Genomic DNA, 22729 nt, shown 5'->3' with positions numbered 1-22729 from the left:
CAGCAATGAGATTTGCAATGGGAATGATGGAGGCATTTAAGGTGGATGTGGGATTGTCCTGATAATGGACAGGTTGACAGACAACATCAGGCAAGAGGCCCCATGGACAATGATATTTGCAGATGATTTTGTGATCTGTAGTGAGAACAGTAAGCAAGTGGAAAAGACATGGAGGTATGCACTACAGAGAAGGGGGATTAAAGCCAGTAGGAGCAAGAAAGAGGCTTGGAGACATAGTGAGAACAGTGAGATTGAGATGGTTTGGACATGTACAGAGGAGAGATCCAGGGTATATTGGGAAAAGAATGCTGGAGATGGAGTTGCCAGGTAGAAGGAAAAGAGGAAAACCAAAGATGGGATTTATGGATGTGGTGAAGGAGGATATGAGAATGGTTGGTGCTACAGAAAAAGATATAGAGGACAGGAGGAAATGGAGGGACATTATCTGCTGTGGTGACCCCTAACTGGAACAGCCGAAAGATGATGATGATTATTATTATTACAAATACTTCTTCTTCATAGGGAAAATGTTTAAAACCATTCCAACTTGGAAGTGAATCCTAAATATCTAATATTTCGAGGGCCCCCCCCCCAACAGTGTAACATTTATCACCTGTTAATTTAAAAAAAACAAAAACAAAAAACAAACAAACAAAAAAAACCCCGCTTTTATAACACTCCTCCTCTTCTTTTGGCTACTCCCGTACATTCAGGGTCCCCATAGCAGATCTGTTCCGCATATTTGATTCGGCATAGTTTTTTTTTTTTTTTAAAAACACCGGAGGCCCTTCCTGACGCAACCCTCCCCAAGCCCCAATCTATCCGGGCTCGGAACCAGCACTAAGTATGCACTGTCTTGTGCAACCCCAGTGGCTGGGTATTTTACCAAATCTGCATATCTTTGAACTGTTGGAGGAAGCTGGAGCACCTGGAGGAAACCCACACAGACACAGGGAGAACATGCAAACTCCACACAGAAAGGCCCCCGTCGGCTGCGAGGTTCAAACCCGGAACCTTCTTGCTGTGAGGTGACAGTGATAAGCACTGCACCACCATGCTCCCCCCCAAAAAAAAGATGTTATAACAATACAATAATATTACAGTAATCCCTAAAAGACCACTGATTTTAATGTTTCAGCACTTGAATTGGTAACATTAGCACTTCATTGTCCTTTCTAAACACTCCGATAAGAAAGAACAGAACCATCAGAAGTCAAATCATTCACAATATGACAAGAGACTCCAAACCAAAACACATTGTCTCAACCCTGTGCCCTGAGCAAAACAAAGCACAGTGATGGGCAGAAACATAAGTGCTTTAGGCGTTTGAGGTTGCAATATGTGCAATTCAGTTAGAGTCTGCCCTCTGTGAAATAAAGTAGCCTACAGGCACCATGTATTACCACTCCAGAAAAACACAGATGATCACAAAGTCGACAAACCTTGTCAAATTTTTGGTGTTAGAATCCTAAATTTTCATTGTTATTTAAATAGAGGCCAACAGATAAAGAGGATCACATATGAACTGTGGCCTTGCACTTAAAACACAGTCTTTTGCCATGTACAAATCAATAGTGTCCAAGCAGTGTGTTCCCTTATCACTGTACCTTGATCAACACTACCAACTATTGCACTGGAACAGTGAAATATTTTGCCGCAACAGAGGTCAGTAAATATGTACATTATATTGAGTTAGGCCCTTCTCAAATATGGTATACAAGTTGTATAATTTTTTCCTCACATTACATTTGCTAATCTATGCATTATGTTCACAACTTGGAGTATGGTAACCATTCTACATTCCTCCTGCATGTTGGTCAAAAGTCCAAAGCTGATGAGGTGATGGGCAAGGTTATTGTTTCCAGTTCAGAGTAGATAGTGTTTTAGTAGGGATAACATGTTTAAGTGTGGCAGTCCTTAACACAACCCAAGCAAACCCAGTGTTGAGACTAGTCTTTGAGGTAAATTTTCTCCAGTGGAGGCCAGTGTCAGAGATGTCCCTCAGCAAACAAATGTGGAGAATCAATCCACTTGTGCCAACGTTAAGGTTTTCCTTTTATACAGTCTGTCCCAATCTCCAACATCTGTGGAGGCATTGGAGTGTTGGAGCAGTGCAGCCACTCCAAAAGTCTCTTCCATTTTATGCAAGCAACCTGAGAAATGAGAACATGGATACCTCGTCGTTAGCTGATTTAGGCAAATTGCTGTACACGCACACACAAATATAAACTCAAAAGAATACTCAAACAATTGAAATTTCTCACTTTAACAAAAACAGAATAGTTTCCCATGAGAACCAATAGTATTTTCTGTTAAAAATGTGGAAAAACTGACATCAAGAACAATCTCCTGTAACTAATTCATGAGTACTTGTACGCCAGTATACGATACATCATTCTCCTAATATACACTCACCAGGCACTTTATTCACAGTTCTCTAATCAGTCAATCCGCTGACTGCACCACAGTGCATAAAATCATGCAGATACAAATCAAGACCTTCAGTCAATGTTCACTTCAAACATCAGAATGGGGAAAAACGGATCTCTGTGACTTTCACCGTGGCATGGGTGTTGGTGCCAGATGGACTGGTTTGAGTATTTCAGAATCTGCTCATCTCCTGGGGTTTTCACACACAACAATCTCCAGAGTTTACACAGAATGGTGCAAAAAACATTGAGCGAGCGACAGTTCTGTGTTTGGAAATGCCTTGTTGATAAGACAGCTCAGAGGAAAATAGCCAGATTGGTTCGAGCTGCCAGGAAGGATATAGCAACTCTTTACAACCGTGGTGAGCAGAAAAGCATCTCGGCATGCAACAGCAGAAGACCACACTGGGTTCCACTCCTGCAGCCAAGAACAGGAATCTTAGGATCAAGAACAAGTTCCTATTAAAGTGGCCGGTGAGTGTATATAAACAATGAAGCAATGTAATTATATTCACAGGGGACAGCATTCAGAATGCAACTGTAAACTTATAACCGAGTGATTTTTTTTTTAAAGCCATGTCAGCACTAAAAGCTATTTCATGGCAAGAGCATTTATAAAAAGGTACTATAATTTATTCATAAATAAATGAATTAAAAACATATGTTACATAAATATACAAGTAATTAAATGAGATGCTTGCGTTGGCACCTTGTTAAAAACATCATCCAAAGTACTTTGACTATAAAATTGTCCCCTTGTGGAGTTTAGACCAGGACAACAAAATAAAATATGCTTGACTGTCAGAGATATCTTAGAGAAAATGGCATGTTGGTGGTTCTTCACCCTTAAATAAAAATAGGTACCCTATGGGTACATGTGAATACTGCTGATAAAGAAAATTGTTTTCTGATTCCATGTCCATACAGTAAATATAGCATATATACACTACCGTTCAAAAGTTTGGGGTCACCCAGACAATTTTGTGTTTTCCATGAAAAGTCACACTTTTATTTACCACCATAAGTTGTAAAATGAATAGAAAATATAGTCAAGACATTTTTCTGGCCATTTTGAGCATTTAATCGACCCCACAAATGTGATGCTCCAGAAACTCAATCTGCTCAAAGGAAGGTCAGTTTTATAGCTTCTCTAAAGACCTAAACTGTCTTCAGCTGTGCTAACATGATTGTACAAGGGTTTTCTAATCATCCATGAGCCTTCTGAGGCAATGAGCAAACACATTGTACCATTAGAACACTGGAGTGAGAGTTGCTGGAAATGGGCCTCTATACACCTATGGAGATATTGCACCAAAAACCAGACATTTGCAGCTAGAATAGTCATTTACCACATTAGCAATGTATAGAGTGGATTTCTGATTAGTTTAAAGTGATCGTCATTGAAAAGAACAGTGCTTTTCTTTCAAAAATAAGGAAATTTCAAAGTGACCCCAAACTTTTGAACGGTAGTGTACATGTTATCAATGATGCTTGCTTCATCTCTTGCAAGCATCACCAAGCTGTGAGCAGCATCAGGGCTTGGAGTATTTTGGTTACCAATTTTGTTTACTGTGTTTTGATCAAAATACAGTGCTGTGAACTATATTTTCAAAATAGTAAGAAAGCACTTGTTCATGAATTGTCTTAGAAGCATTTTTTAGTACTAATGAGCACATTCTGTTTCACAAGTGTAGTGTAAAGACTCAAAAAAAAAAATTCAAGCAAATAGCAGAAGTTTGACCAATTACACTTTTAACTTTTACTCTTAGTTTTCACGAAGGAGCTGATTTATTCCCACATGGGACTTTTGTAATTGCAAACCAAGCGGATCGCTCAAAAGATTCCAACATTGTCGTCGCTGCCTTCTCGAGTTTTTGTTGAATGGCTGGAATTCTTGGCGTAAATATCTGCCAAAAAAGCTAAAAAAAACAAAAAACAAAAAATCACACACCTTACAAAACCTTTCATTCTTCTTATTTTCAAGAATCTTCAAACAAGTCCAGTTGCTCTCTTCAACCAACCACAGATTACTATGTACCTGGATGACTGAGATTCGTCACAGATATGTTTCTACGCACTTTGGGATGAGATCCCTATGAGAGGACTTCCAGAAAACTGGCAGACATCTTAGCCAGAGAGGATCGTTCATTTTTGTCAACCTGGAACGACCATCATTGAACAGAGGTGGGTGTCTAAGACATCTTTTATCAGCCACCTACAATGCAGCCATCAGCATTCTGATTCGGATTCTATGATGATCCATGAGAGGATAAATACTGGATACTCCCTATTAGTCAGACAGAACTGAGGATGCCTTTAGGATGAGAGGCGAAATGTTTTCAAGAATCTTCAAACAAGTCCAGTTGCTCTCTTCAACCAACCACAGATTACTTTCATTTGACCGTTCAGAAGGACCAAACAAAAGCTGTGATAATCAAAAGGTAAATTTTCTTAAAATAAACACCACTTACTTGATATCGAATCAGTAGCCTTGGCGAACCACGAGGTGAATTTCGTTTGTCTTTTTATCTGTCGATTATCTTCTGATAATACGAAGTTATAATGAGGTTTCTCTTAATTTGTTTCTGGTTCTGATTGGTTCCGAAGTTTATCAAGAAGTAGAACGGGTAATCGAACTTGATCAAGATAAGTGCTGATTGGTTATGAAGTTTCGCTATTGTTACACTCATTCTTACCTTCTTACAACATGATGACATAATGGCTTCACCACTCGTTCTTGTGTACCTTTGATAATTCGAGAGCAACTGTTCATATCACGAGATCACAATTCGCCGTTCTGGTAATTGTAATGCTTACGCGCAGTGTGCTATTGTTACTCTCATTCTTACAACACGGTGACACAGTAGCTCTGCCTCTATGAGGCAGTAGCCACAAAAAGTCATGGATGAGTCTTGAATGACCAGTATGACACCTGGTATACACAACTTGATCATGTCTGGTTTGAAATGAGAATAAAAGTGTCTTATTGATGGCAGGGTTGATTTCATATGCAATTTGTTTTCAAGACATACGTCCCATTCAGTCTGCCACTTCCTTAAAATATAAGCTGCTAGCACAGGTCTGAGGTCTGAGGCTGGGATTTTACATTCAGTGACCTCTTTAGTGATGGCTCTTTCGGCCACATTATCTGCCTGCTCATTACAACATGGCCTGGAACCTAACAGAAAACAACATTCAATTTCTGTCTTTGTAAAATTTCATGTTTATCTAAAATACTGACAAATATACGATGATTAAACTTCATTAAAAAAAAAAAAAGGGCCTCGAGGCACAATCTCAAATCTGTAAAAATTAAAGACTTCTGTTGTTTGGTATTGTCTATATATTCCAGTGCTAACAAGAAAGCACGGGCAAATTTATAACTGTAAAATTAAGGGTACTGACTTGGTCATGACACGACACAGCGACAGTTCATGCAGTCTTGACCGTTGTCGTCTGGCGGATTCAGCTTTCTGAGCTTGTGCTGCCTGATTTCCCGCACCAGTGTGTAGAACGCATCCTCCACTCCCTGCACAGAAAACCAGCATACATTAAAGGAGAACTGAAGTCATTTTTAAACTTGCTTTATTTCTTAATTAACGTGTTATTCAATTATGCTTTCGGTTTTAGTAACCTTATATCGTGACTTGTATTGGCAACTAATTGCAATTAAATATTATACTTATCGGCCTATTCGGTTTTTAGCCGTGTTGAATTTAGTGCGTTTGGTCCACGGCAGGCGTCGCTTATCCGCGCGATCTTCACGAGACTTGTGCGAGACTTCGAAACGTGAAGTGTCATCCAGGTGTCAGTGCCGCCATTTTGAAAACTGTTTTCCAAACGAAATATTGCACAAAAACGAGTTTAAATGACGATTACTGCCGACTTTTTTCAAACTTTCCTGATTGCTACCAAAACAAATAAAACTTCCAGCTTGATCACATCAGTATTCGAAAGAGAGCGCGCGCGTCTTTTGACAACGTTGGCAGATGTTGGTCGCTTTGATTTCCGCTGTACGTTTTACTTCCGTCCTACGAAGTCTCGCACAGGTCTCAACGAATCTCGTTTACGGCCATTGCTTTGACATATGGACTGATATATTACATAGCATATTTCGAACACTCATAACTTGCTATAAACAGTGACAAAATAGCTCTCAAAAATGCATTCCTATATTTAATAAAATGAGATAAACAGAATTTTGATAATAAAAAGATTTGCCTTCAGTTCTCCTTTAACACATCCTAAATAGGTAAGTTGCTGATAATCTTACGCAATATTTTCCGGTACCAAATAAATACCTTTCTTCAATTTTTATAGCTGTTGGGTCAAAGTTGTGAGGTCATGCTGATGTACAGTAAAACCACTTCAGAAATGTTACTAACCTGTCTCGTCTTGGCAGATGTTTCAATATAAGGGATGCCATAACTGCGAGCCAGTTCCTGGGCTTGCCTTGTGTCCACTGTACGAGCTGGTAGGTCACATTTATTACCCACAAGCACCATGGGCACATCGTCTGAATCTTTTACCCTTTTGATCTGTTCCCTGTGAAGCAGATCAACCAAATCAAGCAAGGAAGTGAAGCTTGATCTTGAATAAATAAAGCATGCTGTACACTAACCTGTACTGGTGGATGTCCTCAAAGGACTTAGTGTTATTGATGGCGAAGACACAGAGGAAGCCCTCTCCTGTCCTCATATATTGGTCCCTCATGGCACTGTACTCCTCCTGACCGGCAGTGTCCAGAATGTCCAGCAGACATGTCTCGCCATCAATCACCACTTGCTTTCTGTAGGAGTCCTGAGAATGGAAAACAGAACAGAAAATGGACAACACCTACCAAGTGTCTCTGAGAAGTTACATTATTGCTGGGTTTTCTTAGCGGTTTTACTGGAAGTGAAATAGCTGGTGGTCTAGCAAACCAAAACGGCTGCTGTAGTGCAAACAACTAGCGATAATGTATCAGAGTATGATCGTAATCTAGAAGCCACTGCTCGCTTTAGATATATTCAGAAGATTGCTATGTGCAATGGAATCGACCCCTACAGTCTGGGAAAGAAGGATTTGTCATACGATCTCGAAAAATACCCTTCAGTCGAGTTCCCTGACATCTCGAACTATCTGGTGTTGCAGACGTCCTTCTACACTGCAAAACAGATGAAAGCGTGGAAGAGTATGGAGGCTTACAACTTTTTTGTACGTGGCTGGGTAAAGGACCTCGCCATCAAGTCGCTGCCGAATGAATCCTGCATTGTTTTTGCCCGTGTCAGTATGTTTTTTTAAGCTTTTCATTCACGTCTTTAAAACGAAGCGCTGCAAGTTGAAGTGTAAACAAACAACAGTTGGCTTGATTCTCACTTGTGTTGGCTCTTAACTCGCAAGTAAATCATTCACAAAGATCATCAGAAACCCCTTTAAAGACCTGGATCTTAGTTAAACAAGACAGAGAAGTGATCATGGCGCACTGTAACTGTATGGCTGGGGAAGAATTTTGCTGCGATCTTCATGCATATGGACTTTGTGAGGAGTAAACAAAGAAACAGCTGGGGACTTTAGCGCTTCGTGACAAAAAAAAAGTACCGTAAAATAACGACACATAGCAAGAAAAGTACTTGGAAAACACTACGGACATAGCTGAGAGGGATATGCAAACCTTTCACCAAGTGATCACTGCAAACTCGAGCGTGCTTCGACTCGGCTCCCTTCGATTTCAGTGAAAGGTTCAAAATCCACCTTTCTCAATGTCTTTTTGTGAAATCCTGTGCTCGTTCACCCTTTTTTTTTATTAGTTCACGGGGAACCCTGAAGAAACTTTTATCAGTTTCACGGTTTGATCGATTCGAACAACCTAAAACAAGGCAAGCGTAAGGCATTTTTCACGCGAGCAATGCAGCTTCACCATACAAACACTTTGTCAACTGAGCTTTGGTAGACCACCAGCTAAAGTTCTGAATAACTAATGAGGCAGATGTGATGTCACGTGAAACCCAGCAATTACCTCTGTGAGATACAAACATGAAGACAGTCATCTATATATCCCTCGCCCTATATACCAACTATATGCCAAGTTTCAAGATATTGTCACATTTTTCAAGTTCTGCTGCAGGAAACCAACCCTACCTCTTTACACTGACCTCAGCAGCCCATGGCATAAGCCCACCGGACCTTTGGTCCAGGTGAGCTAAAAATGAAAAATTCTCACATTTCTTAGTATCAAAAGGCCCATATACATTACTTACTCAACACATACACCAACTTTCAAGACCATATCACTCATAGTTTTCAAGTTCTTCTCTGGAAACAAAACCTACCCCTAAGACTAACCTGAGAGACTAAGTCTGAAATTGTTTCCATAGAAACATGAAAAATTAAAATTTCTTAGTAGGAAAAGACACATCTATATCACCTTGTTAACATGTATACCAAGTTTCAAATCCGTATCATGAATAGTTTTGGATATATGCTCCGGAAACGAACATTGCTCTTAGGAACTAAGTCAAAATCTATTTATGATGTAAAAATTTGGAAAATACTTTTTTTGAAAGTCCAAAATAGAAAAAGGCACTAGTTCACATGTTGCTTGATATGTAGACAAAGTTTCATGAAGATATCTTCAGTAGTTTTAAAGATATGGACTGGAAACGGAAACGTGACCGGATAGACAGTCAGACGGAACCTGTTTCTATCTCATCTCATCATCTCTAGCCGCTTTATCCTTCTACAGGGTCGCAGGCAAGCTGGAGCCTATCCCAGCTGACTACGGGCGAAAGGCGGGGTACACCCTGGACAAGTCGCCAGGTCATCACAGGGCTGACACATAGACACAGACAACCATTCACACTCACATCTACGGTCAATTTAGAGTCACCAGTTAACCTAACCTGCATGTCTTTGGACTGTGGGGGAAACCGGAGCACCTGGAGGAAACTCACGCGGAGAACATGCAAACTCCGCACAGAAAGTCCCTCGCCGGCCACGGGGCTCGAACCCGGACCTTCTTGCTGTGAGGCGACAGCGCTAACCGCTACACCACCGTGTCGCCCACCTGTTTCTATATCCTCCGCTAAACTTTGTTTGGGCAGGGGATGATTACTAAGAGAAAAGCATTTCAGCTGGGTTGAGTCTTACTTCAATAGTAGGGTCGTACTCATCAACAAAGTGGTTCTGGATCAGTTGAATTGTGAGCGCGCTCTTGCCCACACCACCAGCACCAACCACCACCAATTTGTACTCCGTCATCTTCACAGTGTTTGTAATAATCTGAAAACAGGAAGCAAAAGGGCATGAACTAGAATGCAATACAATTTATTTACAGAACAAGGTCAATCATTAAGAGAAAACTAATATGGCTAGCATACAAGTACTAATACGCAACCACATGATATTTATACAATATTCAATGCACATGGTCATAACATTATGCTATTATTAAAATTGTTTTTATCATTCTGCCTCAGTTCGGTAAATAGTTTGAGTTTGGTTAATTCACTGGCAAAAAATATTCTATGGTTTAATTAAGCTAGCTAACGTCCAGACATCGTATCTAGCATGCATTAGTTAGCTCAATAAGCCAGCAAATAGTTAGCTTGCTGTTTGCTATGAGATGAGAGCCAAACCCATTTCAAAAACCTGAGCCATCACTCGAGCTGAGAAACTTGCAAGCACATGTACATAATGTCACATGTACATCTCGCTGCATCTGAATGAAATGATGCAAAGGGCATACCCCATGTTTAAAATAAATAACCGATTGACTTCTCATCTAAAGTGTGAATAATTTTCTGACTCGCCTTTCGGTGTAAAGGCAACATGACTAATCTTGAGTAAACCTTGTATAAACTTCATAATTTCCTGATGCCGCTTGTCCCTCCCACACAGCGTCAGCTCCAGAATCTTTTGGCACCCTTGGTAAGGATGGGTTTAAAAAAAGCCTTTTGTGGTTAATTTTCTTAACCTCACACTGAAATTATGAGCAAAATATAACCCTTAATTCAATTTACTCCAAGAAATAAAAGCAGATTTGACAAGTACTGGCACCCCTACATAGTTCCAACCTTCTTTTGCCACCATAACAGCAGCGAGTCTTCTCTTACAATACTTGAAGTGACTGGACAATACACAGGAAGGACACATCTGGGAACACTCCTCAATCCAGAAGCTTCCCAGATCCTCCAGGGTCCTAGATCCTTTCCTGCGCCCTCTTCAGCTCACCTTACACTGGGCTGCCAACTCTCACGCAATGAGCGTGAGACACACGCATTTGATTGTCTTCACACGCTCACACGCCATACCTCTGATTTCTCACGCTAGAAAAAAATCTAGTTTATCTATCTGATCTAGGCTACCCATTGCGTCGCGCCAACCACTTGCGATCGATCAATTACGCCTTACGCACGGCTAAACAGGCAGAGAGGTGTTCCCTTCTGTACAGACTCCGCTATGGTAGGTGGCGCATCTAATGATGCTGCACTCGCCGGAAGTTGGATAATTGTCTACCGTCAATTTAGAGGAAGAGGAGAGAGAAGAAGGTATCCGAGTTGAAGACGGGTGTCTCAGACAGGTTTGTACATATGCACGCCAATGTGTGGTGTTACTGGCGTAATTATGAACTTCTATAAAGTTTCTTAATCGTTTTAGCCTATAAGTGTTGTGAGAATATTTAATGCCATATCGAGAGCTGTGTACTAGGCATGCTAAATCATTATAGGCCTACTGCCGTGCCACAGCCTCTATCTTCCCCAACAAGCAGCACGGGAGAGCACCTCCTTAGCACACGTTTATTAAGGCACATTTTTAGTTTGTTTACTGTATGTTATCATACTTTATGACTTTATTTGAAGCCATACTGGAAATGTTGTAAAATAAAGCAAGTAAGAGATAATATTACAAATGCAAGAAGAGCCATTAGCCACCATATCTATTGTTTATTTACAGGGTATTTATTTTTAATTATTTATGATGTATGTAATTGCTCAGTTAAAGTAAATAAAGCATGGTCACCTGTAATATCAAAGAACTTGAACTTGTGAATAATTAAAAAAAAAAGACAGAGAACAATATACTGAGGAGACAGGGTTTCAAAGAGGGCAAGACAGGTAGAGAATATTTGTCAGATAACAGGCCCTGGCGAATGCTCTATTACTAATAAGAAACATAGATAAGAAATAAATTAATAAGAAATATATTACTATAGCTTATTTAAGTATGACCAACATTTTTAAGCCCAACTTTGTGTGCACAGTCCCACCTATGGCCAAGGTTCAGCTTTTTGTGTTTCAATACTGTTCAAACTTAATCATTTTAATGTTTCTTGTAGCACATGCACATTTTGCTTACTGTTTAAGCATTTTATTTGTTCTTTTGCTGTTGATATTTTTCCCCATGCCAATCTTCTGCTGAACCCAGTGGTGGGGAAAGCCCTTAAATGCATAATGAATAGTCAGTGAGGGACAATCTTATTTTTTGCAACAGTTATTAAAAACTTAACATTTAGGCCCTGTCCACATGGCAATGGATTCAGGTGAATCTGATAAAATTGTTTATCGTTTCGGCCTGGCATCCACACGGCACCAGCGTTTTGGGTGCCCCAAAACGAAATCTTTTGAGAATGGGTTCCAGAGTGGAAAAATCTGGCAACGGAGCCGTTGCAAAGTCGTCTGGATGAGTAGAACGGATTTGTTTACGATGACGTCACAACCACATGACTGTCAGTGCTTCACGCCGGGTAGAAGTGTAATGAACTCGATGTGAGTTGTCAACAAATCCTATAACTTGGTTCATGAAAGCGCTTACAAAATATTTTCACTGTGAATATTTATTGTGTAATGGTGCAAAGTGAGAGAGAGAGAGAGAGAGAGAGAGAGAGAGAGAATAGCCCTTAGGGCAGAGTCTTTAGTCCAAACACTGCGGAAGCAGTACCAAACCGCGCACCGCCCGTGCGCTTTCCAAAAACAAAAACAATCCCGCCAGCAAAAATAGGAAAAAAAAAAAGGAGCGATCTCACCTCTTCAGATGTTGGTTTAAGTCCGACAATACATTCCTCAAAAAGGGCGTAGAAGAACAAAGTAATCCATCAACGTGTAGCATTCAATTTATTCCGGACCATTAAAGAATTCTGGAGGATATCAGAATGTTGGCGTACCGGCTTCCATCTACCCCCATTCATTCCTCTTTCCGAGTCTTTCGTTTTACGCTACTGATTAATAATCAAAACTTTATGTGGCTAATGCTACAGAAGAAGGGGTTTATGCGCATGCGTCTACTTCTTCTATTGTTCTGGTGTCTCCGATGGGACCGTCTTACAGCGCACGTAGAGGTGTGGCATGTGTATTGCATCATTTTCAGCAAGCGTTGCGTTGCCATATGTACCTGATATTTTACTGATCCGTTGCCCATGTGAATGCGATATTTAAAAAAAAAAAAAAAATCTCGTTGCCGTTGTCGTGTGGATGTAGCCTTAGTTTCAATTCAGAAGGTGTTTAGGCTTAGCTGATGAAATATTTTCAAACATGAACTTGCCTTTAAATCTGAAACACAGGCCTATAGGGCTACAGGAACATTGGCAGTCTTCTGTAGTTTTCTAGTGTGGGGACTTTTAAGCCAAAACTTGGTGCTTTTGTTGGCCACAAGCTGAAGGCCTGGCAAGTCAGGGTGTGTAAGAATGTAGGTATGGCACAGCAGGCCACTCCAAAAATCCACCAGAATGCAGGAACATCTACTAAATCCAAAATTTCAACACCCCCCCCCAATTGTCCATCTCCAGCTGGACGACCCACAAACAAAACACCAGAATGCAGGGGGACAAGTGAATATCAAACTGAATACAAAATTCCCACTTACTGCATGGTGTGCGGAAAAATTTTGCCGTCGACCCCCCCCCCAAAAAAATCTCACTCCAAGGAATTTCGAAAAGTTGGCAGCCCTGCCTTAAAGGGTTTCAATGTGGGTTAGATCATGGAACAGGGAAGGCTAGATCAAAATCCAATCACTGAACCATTTTTGCTAAAACTGGTGAACCATTTGCGTGAGGATTGAGGCATATGTTTTCGATCATTGGAAAATCTACCCACAATCAAGTTGTAGCTTCTTGGCAGAGGCAGAATGATTTATATTTATAATATCCTGGTACTCTGTGGAGTCCATGATACTCTGTATCCTAACAAGGTTCACATGGCCTTTGGAGAAAATCAGCTACATCATCACAGATCACAGGACAATAGGGATTAGGTTCTTTTCTGTCACCATCCTCCTTTGTACACCAAAACCACCTTCAGTGTTTGTTGACAAAAAGCTCGAATTTCATTCTGATCCGAGTCAAAGTTCCAGTCGTGTCTAGCAGCCTCCAGGCTTCTAAGTTTATGATTAGATAGTTTTTTGGTGTTGATGTGGCATTGATCTGGAAAGTTGGTGATGCTAAATGCTACCATCTTCTAAAATATTAATAAAGGGAATCCTTGGATAATTTTTTCCCGCTCTACCCATTTTACTCATTGTGTGTTTGAGAAAAATGCACTTGCATCCTGTTATATGCAGGCTCATTAAAGCTTGAGCTGTAACTGAGGATATGTCCATTTTCCATCATCTAACTTATGAAGGGCAACATGCCCCTTTTCCACCAAAGCAGTTCCAGGGCTGGTTCGGGGCCAGTGCTTAGTTTGGAACCGGGTTTTCTGTTTCCATTGACAAAGAACTGGCTCTGGGGCCAGAAAACCCGGTTCCAAGCTAGCACCAACTCTTTGCTGGGCCAGAGGAAAGAACCGCTTACGTCAGCGGGGGGGGGGCGGAGTTGTTAAGACCAACAACAATAACAAGACCGCGAAAGAGTGCCATTTTTAAGCGACAAGAAGCAGTAGCTGTACAAACGCAAAGTCATCCATTATTATTATTGTCGTTGTTGTTGCTGCTGCTTCTTCCGTGTTAAGCAAACGTAGCGAGGTAACTGACGTATACAGCGACGTAATGACGTATACAGCGACGTAATGACGTGGCACCGCGAGCGATGGAAAAGCAAACTGGTTCTCAGCTGGCTTGCAAGTTGAACGAGTTGTGAACCAGCACTGGCTCCGAACCAGCCCTGGAACTGATTTGGTGGAAAAGGGGTAAATTTGGTCTCGTTTGCACATTCTATAATCTTCCCCATGCTGATGAATGACTACAGGGATGTGGCCATTGGGTCACCTCGTATTTATACCCCAGTGAAACATGTAGTCATTGAGTTTCTAAACACAAAGGTAAAATAGGAATTGGAACATGCTTCTGTTATATGTTGGTCATAACAACTACTAGGAATGGTGTTTTTTTTTTTACTCCCCAAACTTTTTTTAAGCCTCCTTTACCAAGGGAGCTGGCTACTCAGGAATATGCACTCACTCTTGAATGGTCACTTCAAGTCGAAACAATCAAGTGAGTGAAAGCAAACATAGCAAGCATAGCTTAACTCCATCATTAAGCGTGTTTATACATGTCATCTTGAGCCATGCAAATTCTCGCCACTAGTGCTGTGGTGTTTCATTCTGCTTGTGTGATACAGCAGGCTGAGATACTTGGACAGAGGAATCTCAATCAGGCACGCTCCGAAAAATATTAGGCCACACCCATACATTTCATAGATCGGCCTGGGCCCCGTTTCCCATAAGCTTTATAAAGTTAAGATCACCTTTACTGAGAGAGAGAGAGAGAGAGAGAGAGAGAGAGAGAGAGAGAGAGAGAGTTCAATGTTATTGCCGCATTGCAAATAATTCTAGTGAATGCTAAAAGTTTGGTTTGTAATACTGTGCTTGATCCATGCTGCCAGACCCACCGCCATGTTTTCAGAAAACTCTGACCTGGGGTGGGTTTCCCAAAAGCCTCTTAACGCTAAGAGCATCTTAACTAGGAGAGAGAGAGAGAGTGTTCATTGTAATGCTCACACTACCATTTAACGGTGATCTTTGTACTGCGATGCTTTTAGGAAACTCAGGCCTGATCAGTAACAGCACCTACATACAAAAATATATATTATATATCATAAACGGTGCTAAAATGTATTTAATGGTGATTTAAAAAAATAAATAAAAATGCACTAATGCCTAATGGCTCAGTAAAACCAAATTAGCAGTGGTTGAAAATCCTACAGCAGAAAACAGAGGTTTGTCCTCATCAATTCTGGTCACTTCACTAATAATTAATGACACAACAGCATGGTGCAGTGAGTTTAAACCTCCTTGCCTTCCATTAAAAGTGAACACTCTCCACTTTCCCGCAGCCAACTCTACCGGAACGGAGCATGGCAACCAGCCACCTTGCCTTTTGTTGCCATGACAAATGAGACAACCTTTTGTGTAGTGACGTACACGCGGCAAAAAAAAGAAAGCTATTTTGGCAGCAAAAAGAAACTCGGCTAGAATCAGTGACAAGGTTTTCCCTGTCAAACCCTGCCAGTGATCTATTAGTAGCTCATGCTGCCGGAAGAGTTCGTTCTGTGGATACAATCTGCCTCGTTCAACAGCTCACAGAACACCTTGCTGCTGTTTTGCTGATGCATCAAACATCAACTTTTTATTTTATCAAAGACGAAGCTCCATACAAAATCGACACCAAGCAAAGCAGCTCTTCATTCTGTTCATTCCCCACTCACTGTCACATGGACCCTAGCGATCCACGTCATTAACTGGAGCATAGTTTTGTGTCGGATGCCCTTCCTGCCACAACCCTGCCATTTCCGGGCTTGGGAAACAACCATTCACACACATTCACACCTACGTATAGACAATTTAGAGTAGCCAGTTAACCTAACTGCATGTCTTTGGACTGTGGGGGAAACCAGAGCACCCGGAGGAAACCCATGCAGACACTGGGAGAACATGCTCATTCTATTCATTCCATTTACCAATAAACCATTATGATATGCAGTGAAATTCAACACACACTTGTTTAAGTGGTCACTTCAAAATATCGTCACTTCATCGCACTTTACTTCAAACTTTGGCGACATTGTGCTTAAGTATGTAAGGAATAAAACACAATGAGGCATTCTGTTAAAGGAAAATACAACCCCGATTCCAAAAAAGTTGGGACAAAGTACAAATTGTAAATAAAAACGGAATGCAATAATTTACAAATCTCAAAAGCTGATATTGTATTCACAATAGAACATAGACAACATATCAAATGTCGAAAGTGAGACATTTTGAAATTTCATGCCAAATATTGGCTCATTTGAAATTTCATGACAGCAACACATCTCAAAAAAGTTGGGACAGGGGCAATAAGAGGCTGGAAAAGTTAAAGGTACAAAAAAGGAACAGCTGGAGGACCAAATTGCAACTCATTAGGTCAATTGGCAATAGGTCATTAACATGACTGGGTATAGAAAGAGCATCTTGGAGTGGCAGCGGCTCTCAGAAGTAAAGATGGGAAGAGGATCACCAATCCCCCTAATTCTGCGCCGACAAATAGTGGAGCAATATCAGAAAGGAGTTTGACAGTGTACAATCACAAAGAGTTTGAACATATCATCATCTACAGTGCATATCATCATCAAAAGATTCAGAGAATCTGGAAGAATCTCTGTGCGTAAGGGTCAAGGCCGGAAAACCATACTGGGTGCCCGTGATCTTCAGGCCCTTAGACGGCACTGCATCACATACAGGCATACTTCTGTATTGGAAATCACAAAATGGGCTCAGGAATATTTCCAGAGAACTTTATCCGTGAACACAATTCACCGTGCCATCCGCCGTTGCCAGCTGAAACTCTATAGTTCAAAGAAGAAGCCGTATCTAAACACGATCCAGAAGCGCAGACGTCTTCTCTGGGCCAAGGCTCATTTAAAATGGACTGTGGCAAAATGGAAAACTGTTCTGTGGTCAGACGAATCAAAATTTGAAGTTCTTTATGGAAATCAGGGACGCCGTGTCATTCGGACTAAAGAGGAGAAGGTCGACCCAAGTTATCATCAGCGCTCAGTTCAGAAGCCTGCATCTCTGATGGTATGGGGTTGCATTAGTGCGTGTGGCATGGGCAGCTTACACATCTGGAAAGACACCATCAATGCTGAAAGGTATATCCACGTTCTAGAGCAACATATGCTCCCATCCAGACGACGTCTCTGTAAGGTCTTCCCTGAAATTTTCCAACATGACAATGCCAAACCACATACTGCATCAATTACAGCATCATGGCTGCGTAGAAGAAGGGTCCGGGTACTGAACTGGCCAGCCTGCAGTCCAGATCTTTCACCCATAGAAAACATTTGGCGCATCATAAAACGGAAGATACGACAAAAAAGATCAAAGAAAATTGAGCAACTAGAATCCTACATTAGACAAGAATGGGTTAACATTCCTATCCCTAAACTTGAGCAACTTGTCTCCTCAGTCCCCAGACGTTTACAGACTGTTGTAAAGAGAAAAGGGGATGTCTCACAGTGGTAAACATGGCCTTGTCCCAATTTTTTTGAGATGTGTTGTTGTCATGAAATTTAAAAATCACCTAATTTTTCTCTTTAAATGATACATTTTCTCAGTTTAAACATTTGATATGTCATCTATGTTCTATTCTGAATAAAATATGGAATTTTGAAACTTCCACATCATTGCATTCCGTTTTTATTTACAATTTGTACTTTGTCCCAACTTTTTTGGAATCGGGGTTTGTATAATGAGGTTTCTATTATTTCGTTTCTAATGCTGATTGGTTCCGAAGTTTATCAAGAAGTAGAACGGGTAATCGAACTTGATCAGGATAAGTGCTGATTGGTTCCGAAGTTTTGCTACTGTTACACTCATTCTTACATTCTTGTACTCGTTCTTGCATACCTTTGATAACGCAAGATCACGATTCGCCGTTCTGGTGATTGTAATACTTAGCGCATTGCACTATTGTTACACTAATTCTTACAACACGATGATAACGCGAGATCAACTGTTCATATCGCAAGATCACGATTCACCGTTCCGGTGATTGTAATGCGCATGCGCAATTGTAATCCTTATGCGTATGTGCAGTGTGCAATTGTTACACTCTTACATTCTTACAGCACGATGACATAGTGGCTACCGCCTCTATATGAGGCAGTAGCCACAATGATAACACATTAGAATGAATGCATTAATATAAATATGTGATTTGAATTACAGTGGCACTACTGTCGTCACTGCTATTACAGAAAATTAATCAACCTTCAACAGTGCTGTTGTATAAATCCCTAAATCATAAATCCCTCTAGCACATTTACACTCTAAGCGAGCTGAGAAGGAATAACATTAGGACGGGTATATCCAATGGGTAGGGGTCACAAACTTATTTTTAGCTGGTGACCACGATACAGACTATGGTAGTCGTGTTTTTAGTTAATCAGTGATTGGCACCCTAAGACGTACACTTTTACAGGAGGAGGGAGAAGAAGAACGTGGCAAAATGGCAGCTGAAATTAAGGTGTTAAAGTGCTTCTCAAAAGTACGGTTTGAGGAACTCCAGGAGTTTATGAAGCATCACCAAAGGGTCATTCATTCATTCACTATTTTGTTACAGTGGTGAAAATCACAATCCACAATTTTCAAAGCTCTTAAATCAACTGAGTTCCGGTAGTTATTAGCCTGTTTGATCAGTTACTTGAATTTAATCCAAAATTCAGTAAAACTAACAAACAAATATAACTAATGTCAACTTGGATGATGTACAGGCTTAATTCAGGAAGAAAAATCTCCATAAATCTCAATAAACAAAGTCATTAAATACATTAGTACACGCATTAATATTTAACCTAATACTATTTGAGTAGCCTTATTATGTTCAGATTGGATCCGGGACATTTATTTCACAAGGATCGTTGCCTTGCAAAAAGTTTGCGCACCCCTGCTGGAGCCTACAAGTGCTATTGTGTTGTTTGTTTGTTTATAACTGGGCGTCACCCTAGAACAACACACAGTTTGTACAGAACAGTCGCTCAGTCAGAGGCAAGAAGAGGATGCTGTCCGAGTCTGCAGTGCAATTTAAACAGCAGATTTGCTATTTTTTTTAAAAGCTTTTCCTGAAAGAGGCGATGCAGTAGGCCACCTCACCTCCGTGTGCTGATGTTGATGGCTGTTCGCCTGCAGCTGTGATGGGATGGGATGGGATGGGATGTGATGTGTGCGAGGCCGCAGTGAATGACATCACCCTGACTCTGTATTGATCTCTCAGTAAAGTGAGGGCCCTGTAAACACTGCAACCACATCTGGAAACTACACATACACGACTGCTCGAGATTTATCAAAATATCACTTATTAAATCTTTAATTCCTAAAAAGACACAAATATGAGCCTCCTGTTCAGGGCTCTAAGGGTTGGAGCTTACAAACAAACCCCTCAGTAATGAGATAAATGGTCATGACTGTAGCAGAGGAGCTAAATGTTGTTATGGTTCCACACAGGATACAGCCTGTCTGTCTGTCAGCACTGATTTGGTCAACTCCTTTGTTTCTTTCCCTTCTCCATTATCACAAAACCCGTTCAGTTAAAAACAAGAAACAAGATATGTGGCGCTAAATGCAAATGATAACAAATTAAACACAGAAAAAGGTCTCTCGGTAAGACAATATACACAATAACATTATTCACGGATACACAGTAACACTATTCACAGATACACAGTAACACTACTAGATACACAGTAACACTATTCACAGATGCACAGTAACACTACTAGATACACAGTAACGCTACTAGATACACAGTAACGCTACTAGATACACAGTAACGCTATTCACAGATGCACAGTAACGCTACTAGATACACAGTAACGCTACTAGATACACAGTAACGCTACTAGATACACAGTAACGCTACTAGATACACAGTAACGCTACTAGATACACAGTAACGCTACTAGATACACAGTAACACTATTCACAGATACACAGTAACACTATTCACAGATGCACAGTAACACTACTAGATACACAGTAACACTATTCACAGATACACAGTAACACTACTAGATACACAGTAACACTACTAGATACACAGTAACACTATTCACAGATGCACAGTAACACTACTAGATGCACAGTAACACTACTAGATGCACAGTAACACTATTCACAGATACACAGTAACACTACTAGATACACAGTAACACTACTAGATACACAGTAACGCTACTAGATACACAGTAACGCTACTAGATACACAGTAACGCTATTCACAGATGCACAGTAACGCTACTAGATACACAGTAACGCTACTAGATACACAGTAACGCTACTAGATACACAGTAACACTATTCACAGATACACAGTAACACTATTCACAGATGCACAGTAACACTACTAGATACACAGTAACACTACTAGATACACAGTAACACTATTCACAGATGCACAGTAACACTACTAGATGCACAGTAACACTATTCACAGATACACAGTAACACTACTAGATACACAGTAACACTACTAGATACACAGTAACACTATTCACAGATACACAGTAACACTACTAGATACACAGTAACACTACTAGATACACAGTAACACTACTAGATACACAGTAACACTATTCACAGATACACAGTAACACTACTAGATACACAGTAACACTATTCACAGATACACAGTAACACTACTAGATACACAGTAACACTACTAGATGCACAGTAACACTACTAGATGCACAGTAACACTATTCACAGATGCACAGTAACACTATTCACAGATGCACAGTAACACTACTAGATGCACAGTAACACTACTAGATGCACAGTAACACTACTAGATACACAGTAACACTATTCACAGATGCACAGTAACACTACTAGATGCACAGTAACACTACTAGATACACAGTAACACTACTAGATACACAGTAACACTACTAGATGCACAGTAACACTACTAGATACACAGTAACACTACTAGATGCACAGTAACACTACTAGATGCACAGTAACACTACTAGATGCACAGTAACACTATTCACAGATACACAGTAACACTACTAGATACACAACACTATTCAAAGATAAACAATATACACTAACACTATTCACAGATACACAGTAACACGACTAGATACACAGTAACACTACTAGATACACAGTAACACTACTAGATACACAACACTATTCAAAGATAAACAATATACACAGTAACCCTACTAGATACACAATAACACTATTCACAGATAAACAATATACACTAAGACTATTCACAGATACACAGTAACACGACTAGATACACAACACTATTCAGAGATAAACAATATACACAGTAACCCTACTAGATACACAATAACACTATTCACAGATAAACAATATACACAGTAACCCTACTAGATACACAATAACACTATTAGATACACAACACTATTCACAGATAAACAATATACACAATAACACTATTAGATACACAATAACACTACTCACAGGTATGCAATGTACACAATAACATTACTCACAGTGACACAATATACACCACCGTCCAGTCCCGGATTCTTCTTGTTGCTGCTGCTGCTGCCGTAGTCGACCCACCAAGACGGGTGGTGTGTTTTTAATTATTATTATTATTATTATTATTAGGTTTCGAGTCCACAGCTGGAAAACACAATTTAAAAAAAAAGCCCCGCTTTATGAATGTCAGGAATACCACCGCCACTAAAATAAAAGCAGTAAATAAAGAGCAGTGCAGATTTTGGGCGTGTTCAGTAAAACACACCGCTGTTCCAGCCGCTCTGCTGGGGCTGCACAACAACGCGCGCGCTGCCGCCCAGGTTCGAATCCACCGTTAACACAGACGGGTTGCCAGATTGGAGGATAAGCTATATAGGGAAACGGTGCACAACAAGGGAGGGTTTGGATGATTGGCTGAGCTACATGGTCATCTCATCTCATCTCAATCTCATCTCATTATCTCTAGCCCTTTTATCCTGTTCTACAGGGTCGCAGGCAAGCTGGAGCCTATCCCAGCTGCCTACGGGCGAAAGGCGGGGTACACCCTGGACAAGTCACCAGGTCATCACAGGGCTGACACATAGACACAGACAACCATTCACACTCACATTCACACCTACGGTCAATTTAGAGTCACCAGTTAACCTAACCTGCATGTCTTTGGACTGTGGGGGAAACCGGAGCACCCGGAGGAAACCCACGCGGACAACATGCAAACTCCACACAGAAAGGCCCTCGCCGGCCACGGGGCTCGAACCCAGACCTTCTTGCTGTGAGGCGATAGCGCTAACCACTACACCACCGTGCCGCCCTGCAATTATCTCATCTCTCATCTCATTATCTCTAGCCGCTTTATCCTGTTCTACAGGGTTGCAGGCAAGCTGGAGCCTA

The 22729-nt window shown here is 40.7% G+C and overlaps 1 protein-coding gene across 2 annotated transcripts; it reads right to left on the bottom strand.

Annotated features, from left to right (window-relative positions):
• Window positions 1–1106: 1106 nt before the first annotated feature.
• Window positions 1107–22155, bottom strand: hrasb (HRas proto-oncogene, GTPase b). 2 transcript variants are annotated; one of them, XM_060911781.1, is made up of 7 exons: window positions 21847–22155; window positions 19472–19633; window positions 9558–9689; window positions 7051–7229; window positions 6815–6974; window positions 5835–5958; window positions 1107–2153 (listed from the first exon to the last, which is right to left on the bottom strand). In XM_060911781.1, exons 3-6 carry the CDS (start codon window positions 9666–9668, stop codon window positions 5839–5841), a joined length of 570 nt encoding a protein of 189 aa, XP_060767764.1. In that variant the 5' UTR covers window positions 9669–9689; window positions 19472–19633; window positions 21847–22155; the 3' UTR covers window positions 1107–2153; window positions 5835–5838. The 2 variants fall into 2 exon arrangements, with proteins under 2 accessions (XP_060767764.1, XP_060767763.1); XM_060911780.1 differs by lacking the exon at window positions 19472–19633.
• Window positions 22156–22729: the final 574 nt, after the last annotated feature.

The sequence above is a fragment of the Neoarius graeffei genome, chromosome 27, assembly GCF_027579695.1.
Source record: "Neoarius graeffei isolate fNeoGra1 chromosome 27, fNeoGra1.pri, whole genome shotgun sequence".
Taxonomy (NCBI): domain Eukaryota; kingdom Metazoa; phylum Chordata; class Actinopteri; order Siluriformes; family Ariidae; genus Neoarius; species Neoarius graeffei.
Note: the sequence above shows the minus strand (reverse complement) of the source record. Positions and strands in the feature narration are given on the sequence as shown.

What these genes read in the sequence shown, in the direction of transcription:
- hrasb (XM_060911781.1), bottom strand. Translation starts at nt 9,668, where the DNA reads ATGACGGAGTACAAATTGGTGGTGGTTGGTGCTGGTGGTGTGGGCAAG. An exon ending in GAGGACATCCACCAGTACAG is followed by an intron (nt 6,975 to 7,050) that starts GTTAGTGTACAG and finishes TCTGCTTCACAG; the next exon opens with GGAACAGATCAAAAGGGTAA. An exon ending in CATCTGCCAAGACGAGACAG is followed by an intron (nt 5,959 to 6,814) that starts GTTAGTAACATT and finishes TTTTCTGTGCAG; the next exon opens with GGAGTGGAGGATGCGTTCTA.